Source organism: Astatotilapia calliptera, chromosome 10, assembly GCF_900246225.1.
Source record: "Astatotilapia calliptera chromosome 10, fAstCal1.2, whole genome shotgun sequence".
NCBI lineage: Eukaryota > Metazoa > Chordata > Actinopteri > Cichliformes > Cichlidae > Astatotilapia > Astatotilapia calliptera.
In genome coordinates, this window is record NC_039311.1 from 11,093,346 (window position 1) to 11,111,516 (window position 18,171).

Genomic DNA, 18,171 nt, shown 5'->3' on the forward strand with positions numbered 1-18,171 from the left:
TCTCAGTGGTTGAGGCTGGTGCCATGGTGTGAGGGATATTTCCTTGGCACACTTTGACCCCTTGGTACCAACAGAAAATCAGTTCAGCCTTTCCCACAGCTTACTTGAACCTTACCAAACAGAATATATAGTTATTTTACAACACACATTTAAAAAAAAAGCCACTCAGAAGAAAATCATTGTCTTAGTTTATTAATTAAATGACAAAGTTTTTTACAAGTAACACATCTTTCCATCGGTTTTGCTGTGACAGTTTTCCACTGAGGAAAGATTTATTTGAAATGCCACAAGATGGATTTAAAACACTAAAATCTGATTTACTTTAAAACAATATCACTGGTTAGGTGTACACAGTTATACGCTTACACCACTGGTCTTTCTAAGCACCAGCACTGCTATTCTACCCTGTTTCAGCAAGTGGAAGTATAAGAAAGCGATGTGAGGTGGATATTAATCAAGCACATTGTGCACACACCCACAAGAGGCCTAATCATACAAATAAGTGAATCCAGGGTGTGGGCAGGTTGGCCACAGAGGTTTTTAAAAAGCTAGCTTTCTCTAAGAAGCTTTACCTACTGCAACAGTCTAGCCTGCAACACGTTGCACAACCTTTTTGATTGCAGTAGAGTCAGCAAGCATTAATGTAGGCCAAGGTCCAAAGTACGTCAGCGTTGTGATGTCACTGTCCACCTTTTTTTTTCCTTCACACAATTCAGATCACTTCATTGGGATTCTTTTATTTTATTTTATTGATTCATGTGCAGTGACTTTTTTATGTGTGAAATGTAACGTGCTTTAAATGAATCAATGAGTCGCCTCAGTTTAGATTATCAGAAGATTCTGTGCTGCCAACATGTTTTATGCAGTTTTTTAATCTCGTCCGACACCGTGGGTCTCCTTCGGCCTGTCGATGCGGTAGACAAACTCTGCAGGCATGAAATAGCCCAGATACTCCACACTGTCAGGTGTAGTGTCTATGTAGTAGTGGCCACCTTCTCCGTGGTGACTGAAGCAGTGGGTGTGTTCCACACGCAGGTCCAGGCCCTGCAAAGCAACCAGGCGGACATTACAAAGAAGCCTACTGAACAAAAACACCGTAATCAGGTAATAAAACTATAACCAGATCTTTTTATATTTCTGCATCACGCTGAGGTGTGAGTCTATTGGCTTTAACTTACAGGGTCTCTGGATACGAGCACCGACTGGCAGATGAGTGGAGCGCTGACCTCAAAGTGCTTGAGCCAGTTGTTGACGTCATCGTTGGTGTTGAGGGGGCAGACTGAGAACTCTCTTGGCTGTTGACAGGCAAGGAAACAAATCAAAGCACGTGGCTGTGCCAGCAGCAGTCTGTAACATGCTCTGTGTCATGTCCACTATTTACCATGATGTGGATTTTAGCCTTCCCTTTCTGGATGATGAAGGTGCCTCCCAGGGCCAGACTTTTATCAGGGTAATGAGCTTCAAGGCTCGTCCGCAAGGCCGTCACCAGACTGTGACTTCCTGTTCTCCTCTTTGCCTGAACCTCTATGACCTGCAGAGGCACACGGGTGAAGACTACCAACTCAGCATGTTTAGGCACACAACTCTTGTTAATGTTTATTCTCTCATTAAATGGGGCTAAAGTTCACGCAAAACAACATCAGCAATGTTATTAACTTACAGATAATTATGTTTAAGTATAACTAGTTCGTTATTTTCCAAAAGCCAAATCAGGATGAGAGTGCATTTTTTAAAAGGCTATGACTGATTACCCTTCCAGGTTTCCCTTCGCAAGCATACAGATTTCCCAGCAGCCCAAAGTTGCAGTCTGTGAACTTGTCGCTGTATTTTTCTAGCAGACACTGGTCATCAGCTGGGCTGATGGAGGAGAAGTAGCTGCTGTTCACTGCGGGCCTTCCCCCTGCCTCGGTCAGAACCAGAGGCATCAGCTGTGGACAAGAACATTCATTCCACTGACTGCTGCCGTACCAAACTGCCCTTTCAAGATTATAATGACAGCTAGTTTATACTGAGGTCATTTGCTGAGTGAAGCACTTTGAATTAGAAGGAAGGCAATTCACCTCTGCGTTCATTCCAACTATTCTATTGGGAGCAGCTGCTGCACCGAGGATGAAAGCGCCTGGAAGTTCCAGCTCCTTTGATACAGTGTTCATGTTGTATTCCTGACAGTAGAAGAAGATGCTGAATATGCTTTAGCAAAACTTTTCATTAAAGTTTCTCAATGCAATTCTTTTATTTTAAAACCTACCTTTTCCTTTCTGACCAGAGGCACCAGATATGGCACACCACCAACATCAGTGATGCGAGGGCTTCCACACAAGCCTGCAGGGTACAGGCGAAATTAAGATACGTTTCTGATACGCAGTCTGCAAATGAAGCTCATCCCCACTCATATGCATGTTTTATGAAGTGTTTTAAATTGACCAAAATGCATATGCATTCGTTTTTAATCACACTTGTGTTCTTGATAGGCTCCTACCTTTGACAGGAAACTGGAAGGGTTCTTTGGTGAGATCCGGACACTCCACAACACTCACTTGAACTTCAGCAAAGTTGGTTTCCAGTCCTGCTTGTAATACTGCAACCAAACACCTTCATTAGCGCCGAGTCACATGAACACGCATGCACAACTTTGCGCTTATATATCAGAGCTTACCGCCACGCAGCTCTTCTAGATCTGGGGCGTGCAGCTGAACCTTCTCGGTTTTGCTGATGTCTGCCATAGATCCACCTGAGAGTGCGCGCGCTGGGATACAGTTTAGAGGTGCAGGGAAAGTGGATAAGAAAAAGCGGACAGGACCAGGGTTAACTTCAAACAAAGAGTAAATAAGAACAAGATGATAACCCTCCCCGGAAGTGTTTCCTCATCCAATTTAAAGACATTGGTTATTTCTTTCACTTAGAAAATCGAACAAAAAAATTGCCCATATTCGCCGTAATAATTAATAATTCCCTCTAGATAAAAAGGAAAGCATTATTATTGGTTGGCTCTAGATGTGGGGTCTTTGGGCTCGGGAAATCTCCCAACTCTATGAACTGCACAAGAGCTCATTAAATAATGCAGACCACGACAAGGACGATGAATGTGATTCACACATCAGGAGACACTTTACATTTGTCGCAAGTTGCTGAACAGACTGTGGATATATGTAGTGTATAAGCCGGTTTGGTGCACAGTCTCATACAGAAAACGAGGCTGCTCGTGCTTCGCTGTCTGAACGGAACTAATACCATTATTACTGCTAATTGCAATATTAATATTAATTCTATCTCTGCGTGAGGCTCATTGTTATGTCGAGTTGATGCAGGAGCCATCAACCCACAAAAAACATCTTATATAGAGCTCAGCTGAAGACAAAACCGGAAGTGTAAACACTGTAACCTCTTGATTCTTTTAGTATCGTCTGTCTCCTCTTTGGCGATTGGTCAGATGACCATCGTCATCTCGGTGACGTCTAAACACTTCCAGGTCGAATCGCATGTGGAGTGTTTTACGTGTTTTGGTGGAGATTCTTGTATTTACGTGTTTCATGTCTAAGATTTTTCACGGATCCGTCGGTGAGTCCTACGATGGCGAAAGTGCGTCGGTCCAATGAGTGGACTGAATCCGACGCTGTTGCTGAAGTTGCTGCAGCGGATCCATCGGATTTTGTGCTGGAAACGTTCCCTCCTGAATATGTGGACAGAATTTCGAGGTTTATAGAGTCTTCTTCTGTTCTCTGTTCGAGTCAGAACAGAGAGGATGGTGCAGCCGAAGGAGAGCCCACTGAAGCAGACAGGTGAGGAGTGGAGGTCACTCCGGCTTAGATACTCTGACAAATGTATCTACATGTCTGTATTTTTCACAAACAGCACACACATGCAGACACACACACACTAAAGATAACCCCAAATTTCGTGAACGCAATATTAACATTGTATTTCATAAAAGAGCACTTGGATTTGTAGATAATGCAAAGAAAAACTGATAGTCTTCCTTGCAATGATCCCATAACACGGTACAACAAGGTAAACAGTGTACTGTGTCAGAAGATTGACATCAGTCTGCTAAATAAATGCTCTATATTGTAATGTAATAAAGGAAGAACGGTCAGATATCCTCCATCCATCCTCTGTACTCTTCTGCACCTTTCTCCTTGCCACAACACCACACATCCTTCCTCCTCATGGTCAGGGTGTTACTGCTTTTGTACACCACCTCCTCCAGTTTCACTCATTATCCTGTACACGATACTGCACTCAAGTTCAGTAAACATATTTTTCCAGGGCCTACTTTTCAGTGGGAAACCTCCAGTTTTGCAGAATAAAAATAAAGTTTGATCGCTAGGGTCTGAGCTCATTTCTCCAAACTAATATATCACATATTAAATTGAGTATAAAAAAATAAGTAAGCCCTTGCCCCAAAGGCCTACAGGTGGAGGGGCTGAAACAGATGTTGGTGATTGAGAAAAACCTCAACAATACCTTTTTAAAAGTTAAATACAGTCACTTTCCTGTGGTGCAGTTGAACTCCTGTGCGAGCATCAGAATGTGGAGTAAATGTGATTTAAGTGACTTTGAAAGTGGCATAGTTGTTGGTGCTGAAGTCCAAGTATTTCACAAACTGCTGATCTATTAGGATTTTCCCCAGAACCATTGCCCTGGTTTACAGCGAATGATCCAAAAAAAGAGAAAATATCCTGTGAACATTATTGAAGCCAACAGTTACTCAATTACATTTTACATCCAAGATATGCAGAAGAGTATCTGTCTGCATTATTCCATCCTGCTTTATATCAGCATCGAAAACCACTGAAGTGATGTAATGGTGTGGGGGATATTTTCTTGGCACACTTTAATCCTCTTGATGCCAACCAACCCTAAATTTGACGCCAGAGCGTGTCTGAGGATCGTTGCTGACTATGTCTCTATCGCCAAAGTCAAACCATCTTCTGATGTCTGCCATCGTCATATCATTTCAAACTGGTTTCTTGAGCACGACAATGAGTTCTTTGCACTCAAATTGCCTCTGTGGCCAGCAGATCTCAAAATCAATGTACACTTCACAAAGTAGCCGGTGATTTTAGACGCCCAAATCTGAGGATGTGCTTAGGACCAAATTCTAGAAAAATGGATTCGCACTTGAATGTGTTTAAAATATGTCTGTTTGTCTGTTGCCTCCAGGTCATGAAAATGTTTTGAAAACTGCAAAAACTCTTGAGCTTGACACACTGACCATATAATTGTGTCTGCGCAGTGACTCAGCGGACAGCCTGTTCATCACTCAGAAGCCTGTACCTGAGGCCGCGAGGTCAGGAAGACGGAAGCGCCGCGGCCTACGATCAGGTCTCACGTCTCCCAGAGAGCGAGAGGAAAGTGAAGATGACAGTTCACCTTCGGCCTCCCTTCAAGACACCAGAAGTAAAAGGAAAAAAAAAGAGACAAAACTCAGAATGCCAAAGTACAGTTTCCCGTTCCTCAAAGACAAGATGCCGAAAGCCAAGGGCATTTTTTTAAGTGAAGTGCAAAACACGAGGCTACATGTAAGCATAAACAACAGCAGCAGAGCACACGCTTGTTACAGCAAATGCCAGCAAATGTTAGAACTAAAGCCTTTTATTTGTTCCAGTATTCTTCAGTGGGGGCCTTCTTTGATTGTATAAGAAAGCTGCAACAGAGCTATCAAACCGTAGAGGATCTGGAGTCAAATTTACCAGCAATTGACATGAATGGAGAGTGCATATCTCCAATATCAGAGTAAGTCTTTAATGCTAGTTGAAATGTTGTTTTGTTACTGATTTCCTTAGTTGCCTTTAAAGCTTGCTTTTATGTTTTTACACTGCATTTCACTTCCTTTTATGTATTTGAATCATTTTTTTCTGTCTCATGTTTGCTATTCTCACTACATTGTAGAACAGTAATATATATTGGAAACTGGTGAATAATGTAGCGAAGAAAATGGCAAAGAAAGCAGGCTGTGTTTCAGATGCCTCAAAGTTGCCACTTTTTCTTCTGGAACATGTTCAAGCAACTCCCGAGTCTTGTCAAAAGAGGAGTGGTGGGATGTTTTCCTCCTTTATGTATTTAGACCATGAGAGACACAAGTAGGATCATTCATAGCATATTAACAAAAATCGAAAAATGAATCATCGGACCATGAAGGTGAAGTTCTTGACATTCTCCATCCTCTTTGGCCTTCAGGGACTGATGCTTGTCTTTGTCAAGAACTTGAAAGTAAGTTGAGTCCTCAAAACCCATCGCATGCAATGAAACTGTCAGACGATGATGAGGTCTACTCCAGAAAAGTGTTAATGAAAGTTCCCTTTACTGCAGAGGGGGTGTTTGCAGAAGGTACCAGCCTGATGAAACAAACTGTTAACATCACCTCAGATTAGAGCTGCAGACATATCTCACTTTTGAAGGAGTGATGATTTTCTTCCCACATAAATTTGCCTAACATCTGCTGGCACAGCCACGTAAAGCTCAGGTCTCAAATCTGTCAAAATGTGAGCCGATTTGTAAAAGCACCAATGCAGAACTGAGGCAAAAGAGGTGCGTGTGAATTAGCCAATAGTAAGAAGAGAGCTGTGTGGACTAAGACACGAGGAGTGGACATTAGAGCAGTGGGAACTGGACTCTGAGAGAGGGTGAAATCTGTCACCAGAGTGTAAAGTTGAATGTGGAATCTGTCGGGTTTTGCTTTGTTTACATCCATTTCTTCCAAAAAGAAACCTTCATTGAACAGATGTATTCAAACATATTACTGACACGTTTTACCAGTTTATCAGCTGCATGTAAAGTACTTTGAAATACACTAAAGCATATTAAAGGCATTAAGAAATACAGCTGAAATGTTTGGTAATTCAACAACTTCCTTTCTTCTATTTCAGGGGAGAAGAAGAAAATGTAGGAGACGAGGACATGAAAGTGGTGGTAAGCAGGCTCTTGATACTATAATGAGCACTTTATGAGCATGTACAGGCCCTAAGTTGTGTGTCATTTGACAGGCAAAGAAGCATTTTGTGATACCATTAAAAAGGAGACACTCACAGTCCTGGTATAGCGAGAAGAAGAGAAATAGTAAAGGAAAACAGTGGACGGAAGGACTTACTGGTGATGAAATGCCACCAGGAGGATGGGGGGTTGTGTTACATAAAATACCAGCTAAGAAACCCTCATTGAGAGCTGCACAGTCTTCAGATTTGGAGAGCTCTGATGATGAAGATCCTTCTTGTAGCATTCTGAGAGAGAAGAGGACGAGTAATAAACAGCTCACACCCCAAAGCGTCCGCGCTCAAACCGTAACTCTAAAGACAAACAGTAAAAAGAGAGACAGCTCTGAGGGAAAAGAAATGGAGGATGAGCTGAGTGACAGCAGTCCTCCACAAAGTCCAAAGGAATGCATGCAAAAGTGCAGAGTTTCAAACAAAGAGGAGCTATCCCAGCAAGGGCAGGGAGACAGTGAGCCTGCAGACCAAAGTTTCTTCCAGAGTGACACCAATAATGTTGCTACATGCAGTGAAACCAAAGTGAAGAAGAAGCAAAATCACAGAGAACATAATGAAAGTGCAGAAGAAGCTGATGATGAAAGTCAGGAGGAGGTGGAGGTTCAGTATGCTGCACTGACTGTGAATGAGGAAATCACTGAGGTGGAGGAAAGTCCTCATCTGTCACAGACCATCAGCGAGCTGGAGCTTAATGAAAAAAATAGGTTGGAGGAGAGTGACATCTCTGATTCAGAACAGAGGAAGAAGAAAAAGGACAAGCAAGAAAACGAAAATACAGAAGAAGAAAAGAGCCAGGACGAGCTGGAGGATCAGCACACTGCATCATCTTTGAATGAGGAAATCACTGAAGTGGAAGAGACTCAACATCTATCACAGACTGTTAATGAGCTGGATCTTAATGCAAAGATCGGTTTGGAGGACAGTGACGTTCCTGATTCACAACAGAAGAAGGTGAAAGAGGACAAAGAAATCAAAAATGCAGAAGAGGAAAAGAGCCAGAGTCAGGACAAGCTGGAGGATCAGCACAATGCCGCATCTGTGAATGACAAAATCACTGAGGTGGAGCAGGAGACTCCCTGTTTGTCACAGGTCACCAGCGTGCTTGATGTTACCGGAAAAACTGTGATGGAGGACAGTGACGTGACTGATACACAACAGAAAAAGAAGAAGAAGAAAAAGAAGAAGGTGAAAGAGGACAACAACGAAAACAAAAATGCAGAAGAAGAACAGAGCCTGAGTCAGGGGAGGCTGGAGCTTCAGCACGCTGCAACATCTCTGGATGAGAAAGTGATTGAGGAGGAGGAGAGTGACATTCCTCATTCACAACAGAAGAAGAAGAAAAAGAAGAAAAGAAAGAAGTCACCTGAAGAACACGAAAAGGAGAAGATGAAAAAGAAAATGTCAGAAAGCAACGATGGTGAGGAGGAAGATGTCGAGCAGTTAAAGTGCAACACCGCTCCTGAATCTCTTCACGATGATGTGGAGATACCAACAAAGAAGAAGAAAAAAGGAACAGAGAAAAAGAAAGAGTTTAAAGATGAAGGTGAAGGTTTCAGAAATACTGAAGCTTTTCAGGAAAACCTTGAGAAACCTTTGGAATCCAGTTGTGCAAAAAGAAAAAAGCACAAAAAGTCATCTCAAAGAGATGAATCTAACACTCCCGAAGATGAAGAAAATCCACAGAAAACAGATGAGATTGAAGACCATGATGCTGGTTTACTGATGACCAAGAAGAAGAAGAAAATGAAAAAAATGTCAAGCATGGAGGGCTCCAATGACACTGTGGCACAAAGCTCTGATCTGTTGTCTGTGCAGCGGAAAAAAAAGAAGAGGAAATCTTTCTTCCTCGGTGCTGATGTCGAGGGAAAAGCTGCTCATTCAGAGGAAGAAAAACATTGTCCTTTGCAATCTGTGGCTGCTGAAAAGCCAGGCGTCAGCACCGGCAGTCCTGCTGAATCAGCAGAAATCACTGTAAGTTTGGACGAATCTAATGACAGAGTCAGGAAAAAGAAGAAGAGGAAAATGTTAACTGAACAAGAGAGTGTGGAAAAAGATCCGGAACCAGATTTTGAGGAACTTGAGGAGGCCCTGTCTGACACAGGGCTGAAGAAGAAGAAAAAGAAACGTAAGAGGAACGAAACCAAGTCAGCGACCCCTGTGAAAGGATCAGAAAATGCTGATACAAGATGCTCTGATGAGGCTGTGGTGTTAAAAAAGAAGAGGGAAAAAAATATCCAAGAAACTCCAGCAGCTGCAAGTGAAGAAACTGAATCGGAAAGTCTGTTTGAACATGCTTCACCATCTTTAGATACACCCAGAAAAGACAGCAAAAAGAAGACAAAGGGGAAATCTGCTCATAATGTTTCACTATGGAGTAAAGAACAATCTTATGGATGTTTAATCACATCCAAAGAAGGGCGTGAAACTGACATGAAAGAGCGAAAACGAACAGCTGATTGCAGTTTCACCACGCAGTTGTCAAAGACTTCTGCGCTGCCCTCTCCACACAGCATCAAGAAAAACAAGCCAAAAAAGCTCAAGCGCACCCTTCATAATCCCAGTGGGGACTTTCTTACACACAGTCAGTACCAGTAAAATAGCTCTCATCAGTCACTGGGACACAAACACCCATCAGTGTTTTTACAATGTAACTGCTGAGTGACTTTTTACCATTTTATTTTGTGTCAAAACATTTTATTATAATGGCTCTGTGAGCTTTTTAATGGTGAAAAGCATGTCATCAAAACAAACCATGATGGATGATTTTAATACTTTTTTTTTTCACAATAAAAGTTTCTGAATACTAAAGTCATTATTCATTTAATAAGTAATTATTTCAAAGAAATGTACTTTTAGCTATGCAAGTTAATACCGCATTGAATATATATCAACAATCTGCTTGGGAGTTTGCTGTTTGGAGTTTTAATTTGACCTCAATACCATCTAACCCAGCGGTCCCCAACCCCCGGGCCTCGGACCAGTACCGGTCCGTGAGTCGTTTGGTACCGGGCCGCGAGAGTTGAGGCTCAGGTGTGAAATGTATGGTTTTCAGGGTTTTTATTGTTTTTCAGCGTTATTTTGTTATCGTTTTTATCGTAAACTCTGTTTTCCTGGGTCTTTTCACGTGTGTTATGAATAAATCTTCTTTTTTTCGGTACCGGTACTAGTTTTATTTTGTTGTATTTAAAGCCGGTCCGTGAAAATATTGTCGGGCATAAACCGGTCCGTGGCGCAAAAAAGGTTGGGGACCACTGATCTACCCTGATGAAATGATAAATTATTTAGTTTTTCCATGACTGGGTTTTTAACTTTACTCTATGGCAGTCTGTGTAGTTTACAGTATTGATCCGTGTTTTTATGCTTAAGTAATTTAAGCTTCTCCAGCTCCATAGTCAACATCCATTGTCCAGTATATCCACTATCTGCTGCACATGTCCAAACCATCTCATTCTTGCATCTCCAGCAAGGATGCTGCTGCCGTCATCACTTCTTCTTGATACTTGAATGGTACTCATGGCCATTGGTCATGAGTATTTGCATGTTAATGATCAAGGAACTGACCTCCCAGCCCATTGTTCCTTCAGTGGTGCTAGTTTCAGTTATTATGCAAAAGTACTGTTTATAAGATTGGGGAAACGTGCGGTCAGCTGAGTCTAAAGAAGTGACCTGGATACGTTTCTCCCACTGAAAACGCTGCGTCTAGATGAACAGGATCCTCTTTTGGGTGTTCTAAGAATGTAGTCCACTGGTGTGCACTTCCTTCAATTCCCTCCATGCATCACCCTATGTTCCTCTCTCTTGTTGAAGTACTTATTATAGAATAAGTACTTAAACAATTATTGAATGAGTGTGCTTTTTTTGTTCTGTGACCCATTCATTCATTACTCAAAGCTTTCCAACCAAGTCCTCTTTGGTGACATCTGGTGTCCAAAAATATGTTGAGCAGCTTGAATCTACAACTTGATATGAACTGCTTCGCTGTGATTGCCCACTCGATAGGGTTAAATTGACAGCTTCTCTTTAATATCACGTGACTGTTCTGTGTGATATTGGGCCGTTGTGGTGCTTTGAACATATATTTTTGGGGGTGAAAAAGATGATTTTGTGTCTTTTGATTACTAAATGATTTTAAGAAATATACCTTTGTTGTTTGAACATGTGCCCCAGAATACCTGAAAAACATTTTTGCAAAAAACATCCAATGCAGGAAGGCACAAGATGCAAAAAGAAATGTTAATAGTTCCACTGTAACTTGTCCTGAGGAAGACTGACTGTGGAGCAGAGCCAAGCAACTGTGTCAGTCTCTCTCTCCTCTCCAGTGAGGAGAGAGAGACCATTACAAAGTAAGTATATAAGAGAACGAAAAAAAAGTGACAAAAAATAAAATAAAACCCGGCTCCTTATAAAATAAACAATTACTCAAGAAATGCTCAACAGGGAAAAAAATATCAAACGAAACCTCAAATTGAAGAAATTGAGGTTCAAATACAATTAAGTATGACACTGTAACAAAAATATTTTACTTAATGGTAGCATGTTAACTTCAGTCATTGTGATTCATTGGTACAGTATTGACAGTTTAACACAAATATTTCTTTGGGAAAAGAAAACTACGGAAACACTGACTGAAGTGAAGCTTAGCAACTGTTTGTTTTAATTCTTTTGCCCACATATACATGTATACATAGATATGTTTTATATTGTAAATGATAAGGGTAGGCACCCTTTGCTTTGTTGACAGCGCTGCAAACTTTGCCTTCTCTCAATAAGCTTCATGGTGTAGTAACCTGAAATGGTTTTCACTTCACAGGTGTGTCTTGTTAAGGTTCATTTGTGTAATTTCTTGCCTTCTTAATGGGGTTGGGACCATCAGTTGTGCAGAAGTCAGGACTGTCAGTTATGTACCAGCCAACTTTTAGAATTCATATTATGGCAAGAACCAATCAGCAAAGTCCAGAGAAACGATAGTCCATCATTATTTTAAGAACTAAAGATCAGTCAGTCTGAAAAATTGCTAAAACTTTGAATGCGTCTTTGTGTAGCTGCAAATACCATCAAGCACTGATGAAACTGGCTCAAATGAGGACCACTCCAGAAAAGGAAGACCAAGAGTCAGCTCTGGGGCTGAGGATAAATTCATCCGAGTCACTAGCCTCAGAAATTGCAAATTAACAGCACCCCAGAGCCCAGATAAATGCCACACAGAGTTTGAGTACCAGACACATCTCTACACCAAATGTTCAGAGAAGACTGCGCAAATCAGGCCTTTATGGTCAAATAGCTACTAAGGGAAAGCAAGCAGAGATTTGTTTGGGCCAAGAAACAATTTGAGTATCCACATGCAGCACAGCAAACCAGTGAGGGCTGTGGTTTGCCATTTCTACATCATTGTGGTTGCCAAATCATTTTAATATGACCTGCCTGACAAAGTGGAGTAGACCAAAAGATCCTCAAAAGCCAGACATCATGCCATGATCCAAGGTAATTCAGGAACAAATGAGAAACAAATTAACTGAGATTATCAGTCCGGAAAAGGTTATAAAGCCTTTTATAAAAGCAAAAAAAGAAGCTTTGGACCCCCCAAGTGTTCATGACTCCAATATAAGAAAGAGACTGTTGGCAAAAATGGCCCGCATGGCAGTGTTCCAAGATGAAAACCATCGCTAAGGCAAAAGGAACAAAGTCTCATCTCAATTTTGCCAGAAAATATCTTGATGACAGGGTCGCCACCAAAATTGACCCCCCCCCCAGCTCCCCCTGGCAAGTCTGTCCTATGTTAATAATTTTAATAAACATAAGCACAGAGAAAGACACCCGACAATGAGTTGAAAGATTAGCTTATTTATTCCTACATAATACAATTTGTCATTTGTATTGTCACTTTGTATGTTCCTCACAATTTCTCATCATCCTCCAATGTGGTTGAATTACAATTTCTCCTTCATGCAAACACTAGTATTGGTGTCATCCATTGGTGAGAACAATGTTAACATACTGTACAACCAAATTAGTTCCTAGAACTTAAATTATGCAAACTCATTGCCTCAAAACAAAAAAAACCAAACAAAAACCCACAAGTAAAACTTGATAACCAAGCTAGGACAATTTATTCATGGAGTACCCAGTACTTAGAATAATTAGATTTTTCTGAATGAAACCTATCCACATAGAAATCGAATGCAACTAGATCACATTATGTTTTATTATCCTCGAAATTAAAGACATTTTGTAATGCAGTTGAAATCAGACCAACTTTTATTTTCAAATGCAAAAAATATTTATTAGTCAACATACTGGACACATTAATGACAAACAAGTATATTCCCACTATTGTAGCTTGTGTTATTTAATTATACTTCAAATATTATCAAATTCCATCTATCCATCCATCTTCATCCGCTTTATCCGGGGCCGGGTCGCAGGGGCAGCAGCCTAAGCAGAGAAGCCCAGACCTCCCTCTCCCCAGCCACCTTCTCCAGCTTATCCGGGGCAACACCAAGGCGTTCCCAGGCCAGCCGAGAGATCTAATCTCTTCAGCGTGTCCTGGGACATGCCCGGAACACCTCACCCAGGAGGGATCCTTATCAAATTAAATTTTCATATTTGTTAAACAATTTAAAACTTTAATAACCTTACAAAAAAACAAAACCAAAGTCTCAGATTGAATTATTTTGAACCCAAGTTTAAGCAGTTCTGCTCAGTCCAGGCATTACAGCCTGAAAGACTGTCATGGATTAAGGTAATGAAAATGCAGTGATCGCAGAAAGTTCAACTTCCCTTATGTACAGTGGCAGTGAATGTGGGATGGAGATGCAATGGTCTTGAATTTGCAGGTGACTTTCTTCACTGAACACCATCTGTGATGGAGGGCTCGTCTCTCCTGGTATCCTATAAGGAAACAATCATATTCTTTAGAATGCCACATTACATTTGCTCTTCTTAAAACATTTTTTTCCTGCATTTGCTACAGAACAGACCTCAAGATAGACAATCAAGCTGAATCATTGCACTGTTACAAAACATCCATCCATTTTCTTCCATTTATCTGCAGTTGGGTCCCAGAGGCAGGATCCTAAGCAGAGCACCCCGGAACTCCCTCTGCCCAGCCACCACCTCCAGCTTATCCAGGGGAACTCCTCCCAGTGGGACATAGACACGTAGACAAAACCTGCTGGTACCCTTTGGTCAATGAAAGGAAAAAGTCACAATGGTCACAGAACTAACTAATCTGACTAAATAATAAAAATTCTATGAATGTTAACCAATGAACGTCTATCGTTCGAGCGTGTATCACACTCAACATGGACCAGAGGGAGTGAAAGGAAAGATGTCTCAGGAGATAAGATAAATAATCATAGACAAGCATGTTAAAGGCAAAGGCTATAAGACAATCTCCAAGCAGCTGGATGTTCCTGTGACTACAGTGCACATATTATTCAGAAATTTAAGATCCATGGGATTGTAATCAACCTCCCTGGACGTGGCCGCAGGAGAAAAATTGATGACCAATCAAAGAGACAGATAATCTGAATGGTAACAAAAGAGCCCAGAAAGACTTCTAAAGAGATCCAAGGTGAACTTCATGCTCAAAGCACATCACTGTCAGATCGCACCATCTGTTGTTGTTTGAGCCAGAGTGGACTACATAGGAGATGACCAAGGAGGACACCACCAACAAATCACAAAAAGGCACATCAGCTCCATGTTCACAGAAGGAAAAATGAAGCATATCAAGAAAAGAACACTGTCCCTACTGTGAAACATGGAGAGGGATCTGTTATGTTCTAGGGCTGCTTTGCTGCATCTGGCACAGGGTGTCTTGAATCTGTGCAGGGTACAATGAAATTTCAAGACCATCAAGGGATTCTAGAGAGAAATGTGTTGGCCAGCGTCAGAAAGGTTGGTCTCAGACGGAGGTCATGGGTCTTTGCAATAGGACAATGACTCAAAACATACAGCTAAAAAACACCCAAGAATGTCTAAGAGGATAACATTGGACTATTATAAAGTCGCCTTCTTGGAGCCCTGACCTCAATCCTATTGGGCATCTTTGGAAGGAGCTGAAACATGCTGTCTAGAAAAGGCGCTCTTCAAAAGAGGAAAATACTGGAGCAGTTTGCTCATGAGTGGACCAAAATACCTGCTGAGCTTTGCAGAAGTCTCATTGACAGTTACAGGAATAGTTTGATTGCAGCGATTGCCTCAAAAGGTTGTGCAACAAAAAATTAAGTTATAAATTAAGTTATTAATAAATTTTACTTCCTTACTACTTACTAAATATCTTGTTTCCCACACTGAAGATTAACAATATATTGGAAAAGCAAAATACTTACCACTCAGTTGACATCTTTCTGTCCAACAGCTCCTTTTCTAGACTCAAGAGTCTCCAGAGTCACCAGAGCCTCAAAGAAAGTAAAAAGCAAGAAGAGGGAAAACCAGCAAATTATTTAGAAGCTGATTCGATTCTTAAAGGCTGTCCAGCCATTATAGCTGACAACATAGAAACTGAATATTAATCTCATACAGTCAAATTACACTATAGCAGGAGTTGGCAACTTTTCTGATGATTAGTGCAATCTAAAAATTCTTCAGAAGTTAATGTGTCACATCAACCAACTTTTTTCAACTAGCCAACCTTTTTCCTACATCAAACCCTGCCCCTGGCTGTGGAATGCAGGCAGTCGTAAGAAGGGAAACTTGTTGGAGTTCTAAATGTCACAACTTGACAGTTGTCTCTGCTTTCACATTTTTCAGCTCAATCTCCCTGGCTCTGGCCAGCTCCGCCCATAAGTTCTAGCTCCTCCTTCAGATGAAACTCTTTCGCATTTCTCTCTCTCCAGCTGGAGATGAGCCAGATGAACTCGTAGCCTAGCATCCTGCTTTGAACCTAAGGACTATCGAGAGTGGCTCAAAATGAGGCAGTGTCATTGGCAGTCTCCTCAGGCAGTCCCTGAGCAAGAGGCGTGGACACATACAGTGCTATATTTTGATCTGGCAACAGGGGAACATGCTAAGATGCTACACCATGCTCAGCCAACTCAGGTGGACTGGGAGACATTTGCAAGGCCAATATCCCCTTATCCACCAAGCCAGACACCAGAGCAGCTTTTAGCTCAGCTTTATGCAGAACTATGGAGACCCCAATCCCGTAAAATGATGCCACCTCATGCAAATAGTTTTTCCTACAGGCATCGAGCTGGGCAAGCGACAGGTTAGCCGTAAACACAGAAATATCTAATGTAGACATTCAAACATAGTTTAAAAAAAAAAAAAAAAAAAAAAGAAAACCAGTCAATAGCACACAAGCCAGCTACCCTAGGGCTACCAATAAACGAGAACCTTCCCCCAACACACACACACACACACACACACACACACACACACACACACACACACACACACACACACACACACACGAGAAAAATCTATAACAACGGGGTTATCCAATAAATAAAAATACCACTGAACCTCTCCCCAGTCCTACCTACCCTTGAATGCTAGCCTACCTAGCTTCTGGAGTGTACCAGGCTCGAGGCAACTTTAAAGGCAAACTTTCAGTGCTTTGAGCACTGAAAAGCCTACCCCCAACAGGGACCCAAATCCCCACCCGGGATTACTCCGAAAATAACAAAGGCAAAATAAAAAACGAGTGCCTGAAGGAAGAGCTTACACTCAGCTAGACACTCCCCTGTGCTAACTGGGGAGAGCGTCCCAAATACACCAAAGTTAAACAACGGACCCAAAACCTGATACCCAGCTATTTCAGTTTCTTTCATTCAAATCCCGTTGTATGCAACTAAAACATGTTTATGTTTACTTGAATAGAAACAGTTTACAGTTCTATAATTAGCCACAGATTTTACATTTTTCTTCAAATTTGTTTAGAAAGATTCCACTTAAACTACCCTTAAACGTACTATTCTCTTAAAGATAATGTCAATAGCAAGAGGTGGACCTATCAGCATTGCCTAGCTATACACCAAATAGAGCCACACAGGTCAGAGATGGACAATAGTCACCTGAGCAGGACAGTAGGGCTGTGTGATTTGACAAAATATATCAGATGACAGAATTGAAACATCTATCATTTAACATTATACTCTAATTTGTTTTGTGGTGTCAAAATACACAGTTTACAGCAAAAAAAAAAAAAAAAAAAAAAAAATTCCATCATTTGGATGGTCACCATGTGGATGCAGGCACAGAATACCAGCATGGCCATTGAGGATGAGGCAGAACCAGGTAGCTCCAAACAGAAGGACCAGTCAAAACAACTCAAGGACCTTAGTCCTTGGGTGGCTGTAGCTCAGGAGTGTAGGTGCAGGTAGAGCAAGTCATCTACTGATCGGAAGGTTGGTGGTTCGATTCCTGGCTTCCCCTAGTCTGCATGCCAAATATCCTTGGGCAAGATACTAACCCCAAATTGCTCTCCGATGCATCCATCGGAGTATGAATGTGTGTGAATGTTAGCTATAAAGCACTTATAAAGATATGCTTGTGCGAATGGGTGAATGCACAAGTTGTGTAAAGCGCTTTGAGTGCTCAGATGAGTAGAAGAGCGCTATATAAGAACCAGTCCATTTACCATTAAAAAAATAAAATAAAATAAATTAAAAAAAAAAAAAAAAAAAAAAAGGATGAATAGTGTTAGTGTGTCCCGTGCTGTTAAATCTCAGTGTGACGTTTGTATCTATAAGTTTAAAAATTGCGTGCCGTTTTGTCTCTATGAAACGTACGTACTACATTGAACAGCATAGTACATTAAACCACTAACTGTTCTGCACGCCACATTTCCATTTAGCTTGTGTTAATCCCTATCACCTTTAAGTTATCAACACTGTAGTTTCGAAGGTGGCTTTTATTTTTAAATCAGGTCTCAAGGTCTCTTGCCATAATACTTGGTATAAACACATAATGCAAAACCAAGTGAGGGCTGGCTTGACTGTACTTCTCAAATTGGAGATTAAGCTTGACACCAGTTAATGATTTGCTGCACTTTCCAGCGTTGTGTCAAAGTAGTTACCCCCAGCAAAAATTGTTTCCCCATCCATGAGAGCACGCAGGAGGAGGAGCCACATGCTAGGCTCAGTTACTGTATGCTACTTGTTACTGATCTGCACTTGTTGTAATAAACCCCAAAAGCTGAAAAACACACTTGCCAGGGTTTCTACTGGCCAGGGATGTC

The 18,171-nt window shown here is 41.3% G+C and overlaps 2 protein-coding genes and 1 long non-coding RNA gene across 4 annotated transcripts; 1 reads left to right on the forward strand and 2 right to left on the reverse strand.

Annotated features, from left to right (window-relative positions):
* Nucleotides 1-174: 174 nt before the first annotated feature.
* On the reverse strand, nt 175-2,799 carry c10h11orf54 (chromosome 10 C11orf54 homolog). The gene is made up of 8 exons (XM_026182467.1): nt 2,657-2,799; nt 2,480-2,578; nt 2,249-2,322; nt 2,061-2,162; nt 1,752-1,928; nt 1,382-1,531; nt 1,179-1,295; nt 175-1,044 (listed from the first exon to the last, which is right to left on the reverse strand). The coding sequence occupies exons 1-8, from the start codon at nt 2,721-2,723 to the stop codon at nt 871-873; spliced, it is 960 nt and encodes a 319-aa protein (XP_026038252.1). The 5' UTR covers nt 2,724-2,799; the 3' UTR covers nt 175-870.
* A 93-nt stretch (nt 2,800-2,892) lies between these two features.
* On the forward strand, nt 2,893-9,794 carry pho (phoenix). The gene is made up of 5 exons (XM_026182466.1): nt 2,893-3,779; nt 5,237-5,522; nt 5,609-5,736; nt 6,870-6,912; nt 6,987-9,794. Exons 1-5 carry the CDS (start codon nt 3,571-3,573, stop codon nt 9,579-9,581), a joined length of 3,261 nt encoding a protein of 1,086 aa, XP_026038251.1. The 5' UTR covers nt 2,893-3,570; the 3' UTR covers nt 9,582-9,794.
* Nucleotides 9,795-13,460: 3,666 nt separating this feature from the next.
* LOC113030041 (uncharacterized) lies at nt 13,461-16,270 on the reverse strand. Of its 2 annotated transcripts, XR_003273540.1 has the most exons (4): nt 15,622-16,270; nt 15,320-15,388; nt 13,964-14,165; nt 13,461-13,874 (listed from the first exon to the last, which is right to left on the reverse strand). It is a non-coding gene; the product is annotated as an uncharacterized LOC113030041 (long non-coding RNA). The 2 variants fall into 2 exon arrangements; XR_003273539.1 differs by having other exon boundaries at nt 15,320-16,270.
* Nucleotides 16,271-18,171: the final 1,901 nt, after the last annotated feature.

Excerpts from the sequence above, each read along its gene's own strand:
- pho (XM_026182466.1), top strand. The coding sequence starts at position 3,571 with ATGGCGAAAGTGCGTCGGTCCAATGAGTGGACTGAATCCGACGCTGTT. Across the intron at positions 5,523-5,608 it reads TGCAAAACACGAGGCTACAT|TATTCTTCAGTGGGGGCCTT; the intron begins GTAAGCATAAAC and ends TATTTGTTCCAG. Across the intron at positions 6,913-6,986 it reads ACGAGGACATGAAAGTGGTG|GCAAAGAAGCATTTTGTGAT; the intron begins GTAAGCAGGCTC and ends GTCATTTGACAG.
- c10h11orf54 (XM_026182467.1), bottom strand. The coding sequence starts at position 2,723 with ATGGCAGACATCAGCAAAACCGAGAAGGTTCAGCTGCACGCCCCAGAT. Across the intron at positions 1,929-2,060 it reads TAGTTGGAATGAACGCAGAG|CTGATGCCTCTGGTTCTGAC; the intron begins GTGAATTGCCTT and ends TCTTGTCCACAG. Across the intron at positions 1,045-1,178 it reads TGCTCGTATCCAGAGACCCT|GGCCTGGACCTGCGTGTGGA; the intron begins GTAAGTTAAAGC and ends GTTGCTTTGCAG.